Source organism: Talpa occidentalis, unplaced genomic scaffold (assembly GCF_014898055.3).
Source record: "Talpa occidentalis isolate TD23 unplaced genomic scaffold, MPIMG_talOcc4v2.1 talOcc4.15, whole genome shotgun sequence".
Lineage (NCBI taxonomy): Eukaryota > Metazoa > Chordata > Mammalia > Eulipotyphla > Talpidae > Talpa > Talpa occidentalis.
In genome coordinates, this window is record NW_023601543.1 from 72,183,112 (window position 1) to 72,200,406 (window position 17,295).

Here is a 17,295-nt window from a genome sequence, read left to right on the forward strand (position 1 = left end):
GAAAGAGAAGCCAATATGGTGAAACACCCAATGAAGTCTAAAACAAATCTTGATAGACTGGATGGCAGTTAAAACCTAACATGAAGCAATCTTTTTTTTTTTTTTACATTTTTTTTTAAGATTTATTTATTTATTTATACAAGCACTGGGTACAGTCAGAAGTGCGGGAGGGTGAGAAAATTCACCAGAGCCAGAGCGAGGAGCAGAGCAGGCAGAAGGACCAAAGTACACTGCTGAGGGGAGCAGCAGGCAGCAGGAGAGGTCTGCGTGCCATGCGGGACCCTCCTCCAGTGGCCGGGGAGCAGCCGGGAATTGAACCATCGCTGCAGAAGCTGCGGGCAGCTTCGCAACCCAGCGCTCAAAGGCTGCGCCACTTGGGAGGCCCACACGAAGCAATCTTAACAGGAAAATTCAGCCCTATATTTGTATCTAAAAGTTTGACTTAACAAGATGATGTTTTATTAATTAAAGCTCAGTACAAAGCAGCAATATAATGCAGGAAATTAAAATAGTGATAATACTCAATAGTGCTAATAAAAGTGGAGTATGGAAAAACGTTGTTATTCTTACATTATTTTCCTGGCTTTTCAAGTGAAAGGTATAAATTTGCCCAATTGAAAACAATTATTTTAAACTGGAATAAGACCATGATTAGATTAATTAATTCAAAAAATGCACATCTATTGAATGAATACTATTGGTCAGACAAGCTAGTTGTTTTTTGGGTTTGGGAAGCCGATATTAAAAATGACATTATTGCTTTTGGATTTAATTTCCACATGTAAATAGCTTGGAAGTCATCAGTTCCATTGCTACAAGAAGAACAAAATTGAAAAAATAGAAAGTTAAAAACTTTTCTTGGACCTTTTAGAGAACAGAAGTAACAGGACAGTCACCCCAAAATTTGGAAAGACTGGTGAATCCAGAGAGTGACAGCCATGATCTGTTTATGTAGGACAGAAGCCACTGGAGTGATACCTGAAACCAGACTTATATTTGACACAGATATTAGAATTATCAAAACGCAACTTAAAATAAATATATTTAATATGTTAAGTATTACAGTGGGCAAAAAATGGATCATACACAAAACCAGATGGATAATTTAAGCATAGACATATAAATTTCAAACAAGAATTGAATCATGAAGGTGGGACTTAAAATACAGTAATAGAAATGACAATATCTTTGATGTGCCCATCAATAAACTGGAAAGTCAGGGAAAAAATTAGTACTTAAAAATAGGTCAATAGAACCATAATAAGCCAAAATGAAAAAAAGAATGAAAAAAATGGAACAGACCATCTAAGAACTGTGGGGTATTATCAAATGGTATAATATATGTATAGTTGGAGGACAAGGAGAAGAAAAAAGCAAGAGTGGACTGGAATACTTGAACTAATAATGAACATGGAATTTCTAAAAACTGAAGAAAGAAATCAAACTAGAAACCCATGAAGCTAGAAAGCACTGAGGATGAATTTGAAAATCACCTCACCTAGAATGTATTGTATTCAGACTCCATAAAAACATGGACAATCAAAAAATCTTGAAAGAATACAACCAAAAATGGTATACCTTTAGAGAATCAAAAGTAAGAATCAGTGCAAATTCCTTGTCAAATATTATACAAGGAAGAGTAGAGCAGAGTATAATATTTAAAGTAGTGAAATAAAACACCCACCAATCAAGAATTCTATAGTCAGGAAAATTTTACTTCAAAAAAAGAAAAAAAAAAGAGAGAGAATTAAAAGGCATTATCTCACAAACTAAGACTGAGGGAATTTATCATCATCAGACCTTCATTGCAAGAAATATTAATATCAAATAGTTTCTTCAGACAGAAGGAAAAAGTTGTAGGTCAAATAAAGATTATAAAAATGTCAGATAATGTAAAAGTAGATGGGAATATAATAAAATATTTTATTTTTATTACAAACTTATCTAAAATATAACTATTTATTTAAAGGAATAATAGTAGATATGCATTGGATGATTATGACATGTGGATAAGTAAGATTAATAACAATAATTTCATGAGATAAGAGTAAGAAACAGAAATTTTTGTAATAAGTTACCTGTATTACACACAAAGTGGTATAGAGTTTTGTGACAGTGGTCTAAGATTAGTTAAAAATATGTATACAGGGCAACCACCACTTCTTTTCAAAAAAGTAAAATTATATTAAGACAGGAGACAGAAAATAAAACCATATAAACTTTCAATTAAAATCAAGAAAGGGGAAAAGAAACAAGAATTTCAATGAATAGAAAATACTAATAAATGTAGTATATATAAGTAAAATAATTTCTATAATCACTTTAAATGCAAATGCTGTAAATATACTAGGTAAAACACAAAAAATACCACAGCAGATAAAAAAATCAAGATCTGATCACTGTTGTCCGTAAGAAACCCATTTCAAATATAAAGAAACAGATAGTTAATGAATAAATGGGTAAGGAATGTTATGCTATGCTAACACTAAGAAAAGAGATCAGGATAAGTTAATTAATTTTAGACAAAGATGATTTTAAAATAGGGAAATTATAATAGATGAAGAGGAACATTACATAATGAAAGAGATCAATTCTTCAAGAATATATAACAACATTTAACACGTATGTATCTAAAAACAGAGCATCAAAACTGTCAGGCTAAACTTACAGAATTCAGAGAGTAAATAGACAAATCCACTACTACAGTTGAATATTCAACACTGTACTATAGTAATTGAAAGATCAAGCAAGCATAAAATCAGTAGGGATATAGTTCACTTGAATGACCCAATCAGTAAGCTTGATTTAATTGACATTTATAGAACATTTCATCTAACAATGGCAAAATATGCATTCTTCTCCTGTTCTCATGGGATATTCACCAAGAAAGTCACATTCTGGTTCATAATAAATATTTGAACAAGTTGTAAAAAGCAGAAACTATACAAAGTCTGTGCTCACATGACAATGGGCATAAACTACAAATCAGTAACAGAAAAAAATAACTGGGAAAATCAACAAATATTTAGAAATTAACACATTTCTAAATAACACACAGTTCAAGGAAGATTATGCAAGAGAAATAAAATATTTTGAACTAAATGAAAATATAACTTAAGAAAATTTGTGGCATGTATTAAAAGCAGTGTTCATAATGAATTTACAGAAATAAGTCTATATTAAAAAAAAAAGAAAATCCTCAAATGAAAACCTAAACCTCTGCTCTGTGAAAATTGATAGGAAAATCAAAAGACTAGCTACAGTCTGGGAGAAAACATTCGCAAAACACAAATCTAGTAAAGGACTTGTGTCAAAAATGAAAAAAAAGAATTATTAAAATAGCAATAGGAAAGTATCTTAATTAAAACATGGGTAAGATATCTGACCAAACGCTAAGCCCAAATAAAAAAAGATAAATGGCAAACAAGCACATGAAAAGCGTATGTCAAATAAGCATATGTCAAAATCATTGATCATAAGGGATTTGACAATAAAAACAAGAGCCATTGGAATTATAAAATTCAAACGACATAGTTCAGACTAGTGGGAGGATGCAGAAAAATAGGAATTCGTCATTTGTCTCTGATGGAAATGCAAAATAGTACAGCCACATTGGAAGATGGTTTGTCACCTTCTTACAAAGCTAAACAGAATCTTGCCATCCACCCCAGGAATTACATTCTTATGCATTTACTCAAGTGCTTTGAAAACCTATTTGCACAGAAAAACTTGCATAAGAATGTACACAGGAGCTTTATTTATATACTCAAAAAACTGGAAACACAGAGCTGCACCACTCAGTAGATGAATGAAAAAACTAATGTACAGCTATACAGTCCAATATTATTCAGTGACAGAAAGAAATGTCCTATACAGCATGAACTTTGAAGACATTATGCTAAGTGAAATAAGTGGTAAACAAAAGGAAAAATAGTGCATGATTCCATTTAAAGATGAAGTTCCAATAATGGTCAAATTCATAGATACAGAAAATAAAATGGTGTTTGCAGATTTGCCAAGGGTTGGTGGGAAGAAGGATTGTGGCACTATTTTTTAAACTGGAAAGATGAAAAAGTTCTTCTATGGATCGTGGTGATGCTTGCACAACGATGTGGATGTACCTACTGCCATTTAAATATATACCTGAATATAATGAAAATGGTAAATTTCACTACCTATATTTTACCACTATTAAAAAAAAGAATCTTTGAGCCCAACATCTAGAAATCTTCTAGACAGGCTGCACTCAGAACTCAGACACTGCTCTTATCATCTGCTCCAATCATTGACCTTTGTTTTCCTTGTATTCCCTTAGACACACATCTTAATGAAATATATGAACATGCATATTATTTAGGTCTAACTTTGAGAGATCACTTGCAAATTTCCTCCCTCCTCAAATGAGAAACAAACCCTCTAAGTGAACTGACCTATTTTCTCTTCACAATAGATGTTTTTAATTGTATTTTAATTACTTTTTTCTCAATACCTACTCCTCTTGAAAAGATACTTGAGAAAGAATATATTGAGAAAGAAAAAGAAATGACAGCAAATGTCAATGTTTATATTAATGAAAACCCAAGTATAGACAATTACATTTGTCACTGTTCCATTAAATAGATTAAGGAAGTTAAATGATAAGTAGATAATTTTAATTTTCTATACAGAAACCTATTACCACAGAGCAAAACTGAAAATCAAACTATAAGAGATTATGTATATGCATACCATAGGTGCACAATACCAGACTGGGTGTTTAATCTTCAAGAGCACAGTGTATTTCAAGTGTTTGTTATTTACTGAGTCTGACATTTATAAAACACATTATCAAACACTACCTTATATATTTAAATAAGTCTTCTTTCAGTCATAATAACTAATATTCACCCAATATATTTAATGAAATCAGACTTAATTTTTAAATCAAACTATATCACAATTTCAAGATTTAAAAGAAAAGATGGTAGCTATCAGGTGACAGTGGCTACCGGAAACATTTTTCATATACAGGAACACTATATTTTAAGTGAATTGATGAACAAATGAAAAAAAAATCTCTTCAAAGTATTTGATGGTCTTTTTATACCTTTCCATATATGTTTCATAAATATGATTGCATAAGAAGTCACCAAGAAAAATTGTTCTCATTATACACCATGGAATATTACTAGCATTCAAAAAAGATAAACACATGCAATTTGCAGCAACATGGATGGCGCTGGAAGGGATCATGCTCAGCGAAATAAGCCAGAAAGAAAAAGAAAAATACCGGATGGTCTCATTCATAGCAGGAATCTAGAAAACTTAAATAAGGGACCAGGAAAATGAATAACTATAAGAAAGTGAAAATCAAAATCAACAAAAAACTAAGAACCAGAGACACTCTATGGGGGTTGGGGGACAGGGAAGGGAGGGATAGGGGTCAAAATAAGGGGGTTGCAATTGTATGGGGAATATAAAAATAAAATTTATTTTTGAAAAAAAAAAGATGAATATGAAGTGTTTAACTTGTTGACATTACTCTTGTTTTTTATCCCCCTTTATTTTCTTGGAACCACTTTCAGAGAACTATACTATAATGTAAAAATAAAATAAAGGAGTAAGTACACTAATTTATATTTGGTTATAATTCTGTTTTTTGCAAACTGATTTAATACACGTTGCCTTACCTCATTTGATTCTTGCAAAAAAACCATGAAATAAACAAGGTAAATATTTTCCAGCCCCACTATATACACGAGGAAAATGATATTCTGAAGGTTGTAGAGTTTCACACAAGGTCATGTAACTAGTATGTTTTAGATTCATGATTATAGACAAGTGTTCTGAACCTTGTTCTCATGCTTTTTTCCTTAGTAACCACATGCAATGACTCCCTTCAATGCAACTCTCATAATTATCCAATGCTTACACATGAAATTATGTTATTTTCAAGATCATATAAATGACTGGAAGACAGAGGTAGATTTCATACATTTCAGTTCAACACTCTAGAAAATATTTCCAAAAATGATGCCACTATAAAATATAAGCATAATTTTCTGAAATTGTAAACTCATTATTTCAAGCGCTTTCAAAAGCTAACATTTTTATAATTCCTTAAGTATATTTTCTTTAACCTTTCAAATACATTTCAGTGTAAGATGAGTCAAGAGTAAGGAGGAATAAATTTTACCTATAGGAATTCACTGAGCATTTGCTTAAGTACTTATTTCATTGCATACATTTGAGAAAGTCAATATGCATCATGAAAATCTACCTTAAAATGGGAGTTTCATTACTTGCAAATGAAATATTGAAGACTGCCTTACCTGTAACAGTCAATTCTGTAGTTCTTCTTACAACAAAGCCTCCATATTTTAATTCACAGGTATAATTTCCAATGTCATCTTCTCTGACTTCTCTTATAAGTAGGGTATCTCTTTTAAATACAATACTTGGCCTCCATGTTTTTGTCCTACATTCCTACATGAAGAACATAACATTTTTGTATGGCATATAGTAACTGAAAAACAGGAAAAATATGTATAACAACCAAACCAAATGCTTCCAAAGTTATAATTTAAAATGTAAAGAACTTAGACCTAACACTACTGATATCCACGCCTTTTCCACATCTATGGGAAATCAGGTACCTCAAATTAAAATGAATATATTTAGCATGAGTCATGTCATAAACTTTTAAGATAACTGTCTCTAACTCACTGGCTTATTAGACCTAAGAAAAGGAACTTTTGTTTAGATTAGTCTGGTCCTTATTTTGAGAAGCAAATTCTCCATATTTCATGACTGTGAACTTAACCATCTTGGTACTATAACATAGGATAAAAATGTGTTACTGCAGTGAAATGTAGAAAAAAATAATTCTATGAAGGAAATGATTCTATTTCATCATTTTAAATTTTTAATATTGCATTTAGAAATAATTCAATCTTCCTATCATGTACATCCGATAATTCATGAAAAAAAAAAAACAACATTTATATGCAAGGTCTTTGAGTCCCATAAATATCTATTTTCATTGTTGATGGGTCTACCAAATTATGTCCTTTGAATTAAGCTTTGGACTATAATGACATTGGCTCAGGAGATTTCTGTTTTTGCCAAAAAAGAAGTCCATTTCCTTTAGCCAGATTTGAAATCAATGGAATGAGGATAAAATAGCTTTAAACCCTCTGACTCTATTCAGAGGTAATATTATTCCTAAAAACTCTTATTTCCAAATCAAATTTTTACAGACCATTTTTTTGGTTTGTACCTCAATGCTTTTATATAATTAGAGTACAATCATCCAGCTACTTCAGACCAAAAGATACACTTTACATCTTCATGTTAGTTGCATAAACTGTCATAATTGCTTGAACTGTTTACCGAATGTATGGACTATATATTGCCTTGACTATAGAAAAATAATCTGAATTGTGGAAAGATTTTTAAATTCCACATACTACACCTGCTCCTCTCACTCCACTAGTGACAGTTTTTATAGCTCAAGGTCACAATGATTGGGGTGTTGGTGGAAACATGTCTAAAGGACCAATGTGGGGCCAGTCATTTAAAAATTGAGTGTGCCTGTGTGTGCACATACATATGTTTGTGCATGCAGAGAAGTTTCGGGAAATTTTGAGATTTATTTGCAAAAGGTGAGAAAGGGCACTTAATTCTTAAAATCAAGTTACTAGCAAACAAGAAAGAATCTCGTTATCTAGAAGCTGAATGTACACATATAAGTACTAGAAAGATATTTGTTCTTGGGGCAAAGAAATATTTGTTCTTGGAGACTTTATGTCAAACTCCCTTAGTAACTCTCCCCATTGAAGCTATCATCAGGGCTTGCTGAGAATCTGCCAACTGGAAAGCAGGCCAACCACAGAGAATTAGGGTGAGAAACTAGCAAAAAAAAAAAAAAAGAGGAAAACATCAAATTCATCTGCACAGGCACAGAAGTCAGTGGGATTAATATTTGAAGTCTGTTTAGCATATTTCTATGATAATAGAAATCCAAGAGAAAAGTAGAAAAAATATTTCGGCAGTTCTCCTGGTGTTTTGAATCCTTCATTGTTTATTACATGGAATAAAAATTAAGTCTTATTCAGAGAGGGTCAGTGGTAATTTTATAGAATCCTTTAAAAACTGTAAAAATATTTGTTTCTTGTTTCATTTCTAACAAGTCTTGAATTCCTGAGCAGTCACTCATGAGGGCTTACGTTCTGCATGCTGACATTTGTAGATCCAGCAACTAAGAGTCTAGCTTCTTCTATTCCCACCTCCAACAAGATGGACAAAGAGATTTTACACTAGAAATCTTTAAATCATGCATATAAAATACCCCAGATTTTATTATATTAGGTTCAATAACAACAATGTCTCTGATGGTATAGAAAAGCTAAAGAGAACAAGTAAATCTTGAAATTCAGTGAAAGTCTATGATGAAATGGAAAGGGCAGGAGTTAAGATTATTCTCCTTTAAGTTTCTTTTGGTTTTTGAAAAATAAGTTACTTTAATACTATTTGTACAGTGTTATAAATTTTCATCAGATTTCTTAAAATTATGTATGTTTTAGATGAAAAGAATTAGAGTAGGGGCAAAGACGCTTCCACTAAACAGAACATTCCAATAAAATTAGGGTACCATTTTATCACAGAAGCAAATGAGTCCTTCACCTTCTTATTGGGGATATTTTATTTATTTAATTTTTAAAAAAGATGTATTTATTTATACAAGAACTGGGGTACAGTCAGAGGCGCAGGAGGGTGAGAGGATTCACCCAAGACAGAGCGGGGAGCAGAACAGGCAGATGGACAGAAGACACTGCTGAGGGGAGCAGCGGGCAATGCAGGCGAGGTCTGCTGCGCCATGTAGGTAACTCCCTGGCCGGCTGGGAATCAAACCCGCACTGCAGAGGCTGCGGACAGCTTCACAGTGTGGCACTCAACCCGCTGCGCCACCAGGGAGGCCCTGGGGATATTTTATTTATTTTTTTAAAGATTTATTTATTTATTTATTTAAACAAGCACTGGGTACAGTCAGAAGCACGGGAGGGTGAGAGAATTCACCAGAGCCAGAAGGAGAGCAGAACAGGCAGAGTGACAAAGTACACTGCTGAGGGGAGCAGCTGGCGGCAGGAGAGGTCTGCGTGCCATGTGGGACCCTCACCCAGGGGCCGGGGATCAAATCGGTGCTGCAGAGGCTGTGGGCAGCTTTGCAGCCCAGCACTCAACCACTGCGCCACCAGGAGAGGCCCCCTGGAGATATTTTAGACAGCTAACATGAAGAGCTTTGAAATGAATACTTAACATATTTTACTTTCTGAAATTACCATTACAGATTACCAAAGACTTTTAAGAATTGTCATAATCTAGGTATAAAGATATACACAGCAGCTTATTATAATGGACTACTAAGTCATATATTCACTGGCATTTACCAAAACCACTGGTTTGAAACCTTTTAAGGGACAGCACAACTTGCTGTATTATGTCAGGAAGATGGAGCCGAACTATATCACTCTTATTTAATTTTTTTATCTAACTTGTCCAAGAACATGGTACATACTAATATATTCATAAGCAATAAAATCAACCACAGTCCATACCTTATACCAAAGGATTTCAGGTTCTCTGGTTGGCAGTAAAAAATCTTCTATGTCACGGCATGAAATTTCTTTGCTTTTGCTAAGTTCAGCTTTATCAAAGTACTTCATCTTGGAATTGTAGCACAGCCCAGTGTCATTTTCACCCACTGTCAGTGAGATGGATACTTTCATACAGTAGGTGGAGTTTCTGTAAGAAAGCAGAATAAATATGGCAAACTGATGTGAACAAAAAGCAAGTGTTGCAAAGGTAGTGCATTTAATTCATTTAGGTATGAGGAAGAGAGAGAGAAAGAGAGAGAGAGAGAGAAAGAGAGAGAGAAAGAGAGAGAGAGAGAGAGAGAGAATGCAACATAGATTAATCATAGATTAAGTAACATTAAAGTATCGGGGCTAATTCCACGTTTCTCCCTTGTCACTTAACTAAATAGTGCTTGTTTCTGTGAAACCATCTGCTTATCTTTTGTTTCCCAGGGGAAACAAGTTTTGCATTATAGACAGGTTTGGTTCAAAAATATGTTCAATGGAGATTTTGGCATCCAGAGAAATAAAAGGAGTAAAGAAAGATTTAGGCCAGAAAACAGTCAAGTGTGGGTTTATGCAAAAATTGGCAAACTCGAGGAATACGTAGAAAAATGTCACTGACTTGTTAAGTGTAATGGAAGGACAGGAATGAGGTTGCTCATTGCCTGTGGTACTGGGTATCTTGATAGTAGAGGAGATTCTCAATGAGCCTGGGTGGAAAGCAGTCTTGAATAAAAGTATGGCAAAATCATTATCTTTAGTGACCTAGATCCATTTGTGTTTGGCCAATGAGTTCAGATTGTCAGACAAGGGGAAACTGTAACTCATTATTTAAGAACAAACCCTTCTTGATAGATAATTCTACAGAATCAGCTCATTAAATCAGCATATCATTTTACTCCTTGCTGGTTCCTTGAAATCAGGTTTATAACTTCGAATGCATGAGAATAAAAATCATGTTCAGAGTTCTCCATGAAGGATTTAGGACCAAAGGAAGTATTAATGTAAATTATACTATCTTGCAATTTAAGTCTTTGAACAGTCAATGAACAATGATAATGTGTCAGGTATGGTGGAGGCAATGGGAATAAAGAGGAATAAAACATCTGACAATTAAGCAGCTCCTTGTTTCAGGTTCTCACCTTTTTTTAAATTTTTATTTATTTATTTAAAAAGATTTATTTATTCATGCATACAAGAACCGGGTTACAGGCCAGATGGGCGGGAAGGTGAGAGGATTCACCAGAGACAGAGTGGGGAGCAGAACAGGCAGACTGACTGAAATATACTGCTGAGGGGAGCAGCAGGGGAGACAGGAGAGGTCTGCTGCGCCATGTGGGTATCTCCCCAGCTGGCCAGTTATCGAACCCCTGCTGCAGAGGCCGCAGACAGCTTCACAGCACTGTGCTCAACTGCCTGCACCGCCAGGGAGGCCGTGTTCTCACTTTTTAAAAATGCTAATATGACATGATGAGAATGGCCAGAAAATATCTAGGTTAATTGTAATACTAAAAATATATATACATTTGGTGTTGTCTGAAACTCTTGGGATATCCTGAATGATAGGCATGTGTTAGTTATTCAAGTAGAGCCCCTCAGATCATACCTGACCTTATGAGTTGATTGAGGGTGGCATCCCTAGGGAGCCCCAAGATGGGATTGGTCTCCAGAAAGACCCGATTGATCAGAAGGTTTGAACTTTCAACCTCCCCAATGAGCTTCAGGAAGTGGGCAGATACTGGAGATAAAGCTGTAGGAACAAAAGACTAAGAACCTGTACAAAAAAAGATTTGATGGGCTTCTGGGTTGGTGAACACCTGGAGGTGATGGTTGGGTGGCAAACCCACCTGGGAAGAGCTGGAAGCTCTTTGCCTCTTTCCCTATACCTTGCACTAAATGCCTCTTCCTTCTGGTTGTTCACCTATCCTTTGTAACATCTTTTGTGATAAGTTAGCAATAGTAAGTACACTATTTCCTGAGTTTTGTGAGCCATTCCTGAAAATGACTGAGTCCAAGGAGGAGGATGTGTAGCAAGTCTATCTATAGCAAGTCTATCAGAAGCACAGGTGACAACCTGAAACTGCAACTGGTCTCTGAATTATAGTGTGAGCAGCAAACTTGTGGGACTGAGGCTTTCACCCTTGGGATCTTTTGGAAACTCCAGGTGGATAGTGTCAAAACTGAATTAAATTATAATACAATCCACCCCATTGTTGCAGAGTTGCTGGATGTAGGAAAAAATCCTATATATCTGGTATTGGAAGTGTTGTGATTAGAGGCAGTAAAAAGTTTTTATTTTTTTAAAAGATTTATTTATTTATTTATACAAGCACTGGGTACAGTCAGAAGCGCAGGAGGGTAAGAGAACTCACCAGAGCCAGAGCCAGGAGCAGAACAGGCAGACAGACATAGGACACTGCTGAGGGGAGTAGCGGGAGCGGCAGGAGAGGTCTGCGCGCCATGTGGGACCCTCACTGGTGGCCAGGGATCGAACCGGTGCTGCAGAGGCTGTGGGTAGCTTTGCAGCCCAGCGCTCAAACTGCTGCACCACCAGGGAGGCCCAACAGGTTTTTTTTTTTTTTTTAGTTATTCAATTTATATTGAGTAGCAAAGATAATTTCTACAAATTAGAATGAAGAGTTATTGACTGTATATATTTATAGTTTCAAATATTATGGAGTCCCCAATGCTACTTCATAGGTTCAAGACCATTAACCATTAAACAAAGTGATTCAGTAGCCTGAAAAATCCTGAAAAATTTGTGTTCAGCAATTTCACTAGAATGATGATACATATTCCTTGTCCTCATCTCACCACAATCCAGGAGAAGTTTCACATACAAGAACCAATAGTTGAAATTCAATGTGATAAGTACCACAGAGTTTATGTACTACCACAGTAGTGTCAAAGAAAGAAACAACAAGATGTCACAAATGGTGATACTTGGTGGTCGTAAAGAGTGAGAACTTGGCAATTTTAAGAGAGACTTTCAGTGAACAAGTATGCACAAAGGGTTGAAGGCATGAAATAACTTGTCATGTTTGAGGAATTGCAAATAAATTGGTATGGCTGGATTATAAAGTAGTTAAGACGGAATAGAAGGGACTGACTGTTGCACAGGGTCCAGACTGAAAGTTATGTTAACCCCTGGAAGAGTGTTTTTTTAAGATTTATTTATTTATTTATTTATTTATTTATTTATTTATACAAGAATCGGGGTACAGGCCCGATGCGCGGGAGGGTGAGAGGATTCACTGGAGACAGAGCGGGGAACAGAACAGGCAGACTGATGAAATACACTGCTGAGGGGAGCAGCAGGTGAGACAGGAGAGGTCTGATGTGCCATGTGGGACCCCCGCCAGCCAGCCAGGATCGAACCAGCGCAGCAGAGGCTCCGGACAGCTTCACAGCATGGCGCTCAACCACCTGCGCCAGCAGGGGAGACCCTGAAAGAGTTTTTACTTTATGTTGGGAAATTATGAAATTTGAATCTGGGGAAAAATTTTCTGATTGCAGTGATTAAAATTGAATTGGTTTGCCCAAGGACTTTGTGCAGTGAGATGAATTAGAAAGCAACTGCATTCATTCATTCAGGAAAAAAATGGCAGTTCCAACAAAGACGATGCCCACTGGGATACAAAGGAGGGATCATGTTAAAAATATATGTATGGCATAGAATCAACATGGCTGTGAAGGAGCAAAGGGAGGAGAGAGTCATTCAAAATGATGAAGAAATTTTTCAGATGAAAATGAGAAAAGGTAGAGCATGAAAATGCTGAAAATGAAACAGCTTTGAGAGAAAGGAAAGTGTGTTAAATTTAAGCTTGAGTTTTACAGCCAAATGGAAAAACAATCCTTTCTGGCTTTGCCAGCAATATAGCTCATGCATTATTTATTAATTTTACTCCTGTACAGATGACAGCATACTTTTCTAGGCTCAATTGAAGATAATATTTTTTTTTCAGAAAAAAAATTAATTATCCAAGTGGAGCTATTAACTACCTTAGGACACACTCAAATGTGTCTTGAGAAAATATACATGTTTCAGAATAGGACTGCTATTTGTACATGTTAGAATTCTTTAAGAATAGACTTTTCTAAGAAGTAGATCAGTGAATTCTAATATTGAACCTTTACATTAATATTTTAACTTCATGAATATTAGGTTTTCTTTCTCCTTAAAACTGATTACTTTTTTTGTTGTTGGTTTTATCAAACCTCCTGGTATCTAACATCAGACACACACACACACACACACACACACACACAGTCAAGTGAAGAGCAAGATTTCACCCATTAGTTTTGAAAAGTAGGGAGTTTCTTGACTCCTTAGACTTACATTTCCTCACATATATAAAGAAGAAAATGATACCAAAGAACCCAGACACCCAAAGATTGTTGCGGGAATCAAACATGTTAAAACACCTAAAGAACTTAGAACAGTGCCGTCTGACACTCAGCAAGTGTTACACTTTATTATCAGTACTGCATCCCTTCTCCTGACTTCCTTCATATTTCCATTTCGCAGTTTGCCTACACAGTGTTTGATTAGAGGGTAGATAAGACAGTATCACCACAATGATATCTTCACTCACTTGGTGTTTAATTAGTGTGAAGCACAGAAACTCTGATAAATCTTTCATTTTTTTTTCTCTGGCATATTCGAGTGGGTTGGACAAGAATGAATTAAGTTGATGACAAATATGGACTCCTCACTGCATACGCTCCCTTGGTCTCTTCTATAAATGCAATTGACCCTTAATTTTCAGGAAGTGGCTCCAGAGGAGCACACTTAGGCATTCTTATTTTCCTGACTTCCTGTGAGGTGACCGCTGACTTACAACTGTCTGATAATGTCTGGAATTCCAGACTCCCCGGGATAGCACTATTTTCAAATTACTTTCAATGTTTTAATACTTGTTTACTGTTTCTGTTCATCAGGAGGTGATTTAAAAAGCTAAAAATAAAGCAACATCCAATGAACACTATAGTCCTATTTACTGAGAAAAGCTAAGAGGAAGCAAGCAACTTGTGACACTTCTGATCCCCCTGAAAGGAATTACACACTCTCGAGGCAAAGAATTCCATCCACCATCATCAAATTTGCAGTGTGACTACTACAGCCTGTGGCTCTTTCCCATAAGGGAAATAATGTGGAATGGGGTGAGTGTGGTAAGGAGACTGCTCCTACAGGATTTAGGGTAAAAAGCATCAGGACAGGGCCTCCCCTGGTGGTGCAACAGTTGAACGCTGGGCTGCGAAGCTGCCTGCAGCCTCTGCAGCGCCAGTTCGATCCCCAGTCGCTGGCGAGGGTCCCACATGGTGCGACAGACCTCTCCTGCTGCCTGCTGCTCCCCTCAGAAGTGTATTTCGTCAGTCTGCCTGTTTTGTTCCCCACTCTGGCTCTGGTGAATTCTCTCACCTTCCCATGCTTCTGACTGTACCCAGTGCTTGTATAAATAAAAATAAATAAATAAATAAATAAATAAATAAATAAATAAATAAAATCTTTAAAAAAAAATCATCAGGACATATTTACTTGGCTGTTATTGTTTATAAGAGATGGCTGCAACCTAGGTACAAGTTAATCCATGACTGCGGGTTTCAATGTTTCTAGAATGACTAGAGGAATGACATACATGTAAGAGGATGAAATAGTTGTTCATAACTGAAGGGCAATGCTCAATTATTTTTGTGCTGAAGATTTATTAATGTGGATAAAAAGACCTAGTTTCTTTGACAAGGGTGACTCAGAAGTTCATATGTTCTACACACAATAGACCATATAAACAATTCAGTTATTTCTATCAGCCTCCTGAGGTTATGGCAAAGGTACACGATGCCTAAAGAAGTCAATGACTTATCAAAGTTCTACATTTATTGGTGGTAGAGATGGGATGAAAATTCACATCTCCTAAGTTTTAAGTCATTGTTCTTTTCTATATGCCACTAGAGATAATTAGTGCTAGGTTACACACATAAACTACCTACCTACACACACAGCTGCATACATACAAATACATAACATTGTTTTAACCCTGGTTTTATATTATTTTACATTCTAAAAGATGTTTTCTGGAAAAAGGCACAATGTGATCTAGCTTGAATTTTTAATTTCTTTAAAAATTTAAGTCCTTAAACTCCCCCTAATCTAATAAGAACAGAAAAAGGGAACAAAACAACAGGTCTTCAATAAATATCATGGTTTTTTTGGGTCTTCCTAGTACATGCTGTGTATATATGTATATATACATACAGCAACTATTAAGAACTCACAAATATTTTCAACATAATCATGAAGGAAATATATAACAAAAATAAAATTGAAATACTTTCTTTTAAGTACAGATTCTGGAAGTCAGTAGAGTACACTGAGGGTCTCTATAAATTTCTTAGGTAGCATGCTACTTTGAAATGGAGAAAGATTCTGAGTTGGCATATACAGGCACTATTGGGGAGTCTAAGTTTATCTTTTAAAGGATGACAACATTGCATAACTACAAATCGAGGTGTGGAAATTTTGGTAAAGAGATAAGAAAGATATGTTGGGAAGGAAAATTTTGCATATTATCTGATTAGCTGATAAAGTATAATAAAAACCAAGTCATGTCACACCGAAATGTAGCACAGTTTCAATGATTCTGTAATTGTATCTCCAATGCATGATAACACATGGTGTTCAGTCTCTCTCTCTGACTCTAAAAGAATTACCAGTAACAGGATTACTAAATATACCCCCTATACCTAAACACTCAACCTGTATATTATGTAAATTCTCAGGTACCTAGGGCAAATAATCTTTTCATAATGTTTGGAATTCGTTTCCTGCCTTCTGAAGTCGGGAGTTTGAGCAATACTTTTAAAGGCTTACATTGATTTCTGCTTCTATGTTTTACATGGTCTACTCTAATATTCACTGGTCATTTTTCAAGTCATAATCTTTTGTACATAAGTGGTTTTTTGGTAAAAAATAACAACACAGATTATTTCTGGTATCCCAAATATCTGGGAACTGAAAAGCAGCACAGAGGAATGATCTGGAAACTGTAGTTACTACAGAGCTGAGAAGAGCTGAGGCCCCTGAAAGGTGGTTCCTTCACTGTAAATTTGAACCCAGAGAACACAACTTTACAATTTGTTTGTTAAGCCTGCAATATACTTTGACAGTTTATTTCTACTCTGGAAAGCCATCTCATTTGCCCCCATATTTAAATATTTTTCTATCTTTATGGTGATACCTGAAAGCAGACATGTGACCCACTGTAGTATCTTAGCTTTCTTACACACACTCTGCTTTTAGCTACTCACACTAAATGTGACTTTTGTTTGGATTACGTTTCCTTTTCAGAGGATCTCTGGAGGACCTATTGATTTAATTGTGGTTGAAATAAGTCCTTGTGAAAAGATTGGAATGAGAATATTGAACAAATACTAAGACCTAAAAAATGTGAATTTTGTGCTTTCTCATTTGAAATCCCTTCTTTTAAAATTTATCTGAGCTTTAGCTATAGTCTTCTGTTAACTGTATACTCAAAATGATTGTCTACCTTTTTTCTCCCCTAATATTCCTGGAATATTAGCATTGAAGAGGCTTCAGAATGTGTAATCTAGTTCCGTGTTTCTTTGCCTGAATTATTCTTGGGCAAGAGCACATGCAAACTTCACCACTGTAAACCGT

At 35.4% G+C, this 17,295-nt stretch overlaps 1 protein-coding gene across 2 annotated transcripts in view; it reads right to left on the reverse strand.

Annotated features, from left to right (window-relative positions):
- Window positions 1–17,295, reverse strand: part of IL1RAPL1 (interleukin 1 receptor accessory protein like 1) — a 1,141,580-nt gene that overhangs the window by 474,689 nt on the left and 649,596 nt on the right. For both annotated transcript variants that reach the window (XM_037512572.2, XM_054695805.1), the window contains exons 4-5: window positions 9,597–9,783; window positions 6,312–6,465 (exon numbers count right to left, since the gene is read on the reverse strand). In XM_037512572.2, coding sequence (XP_037368469.2) covers window positions 6,312–6,465; window positions 9,597–9,783 — 341 coding nt within the window. The remainder of the gene's footprint in view (window positions 1–6,311; window positions 6,466–9,596; window positions 9,784–17,295) is intronic.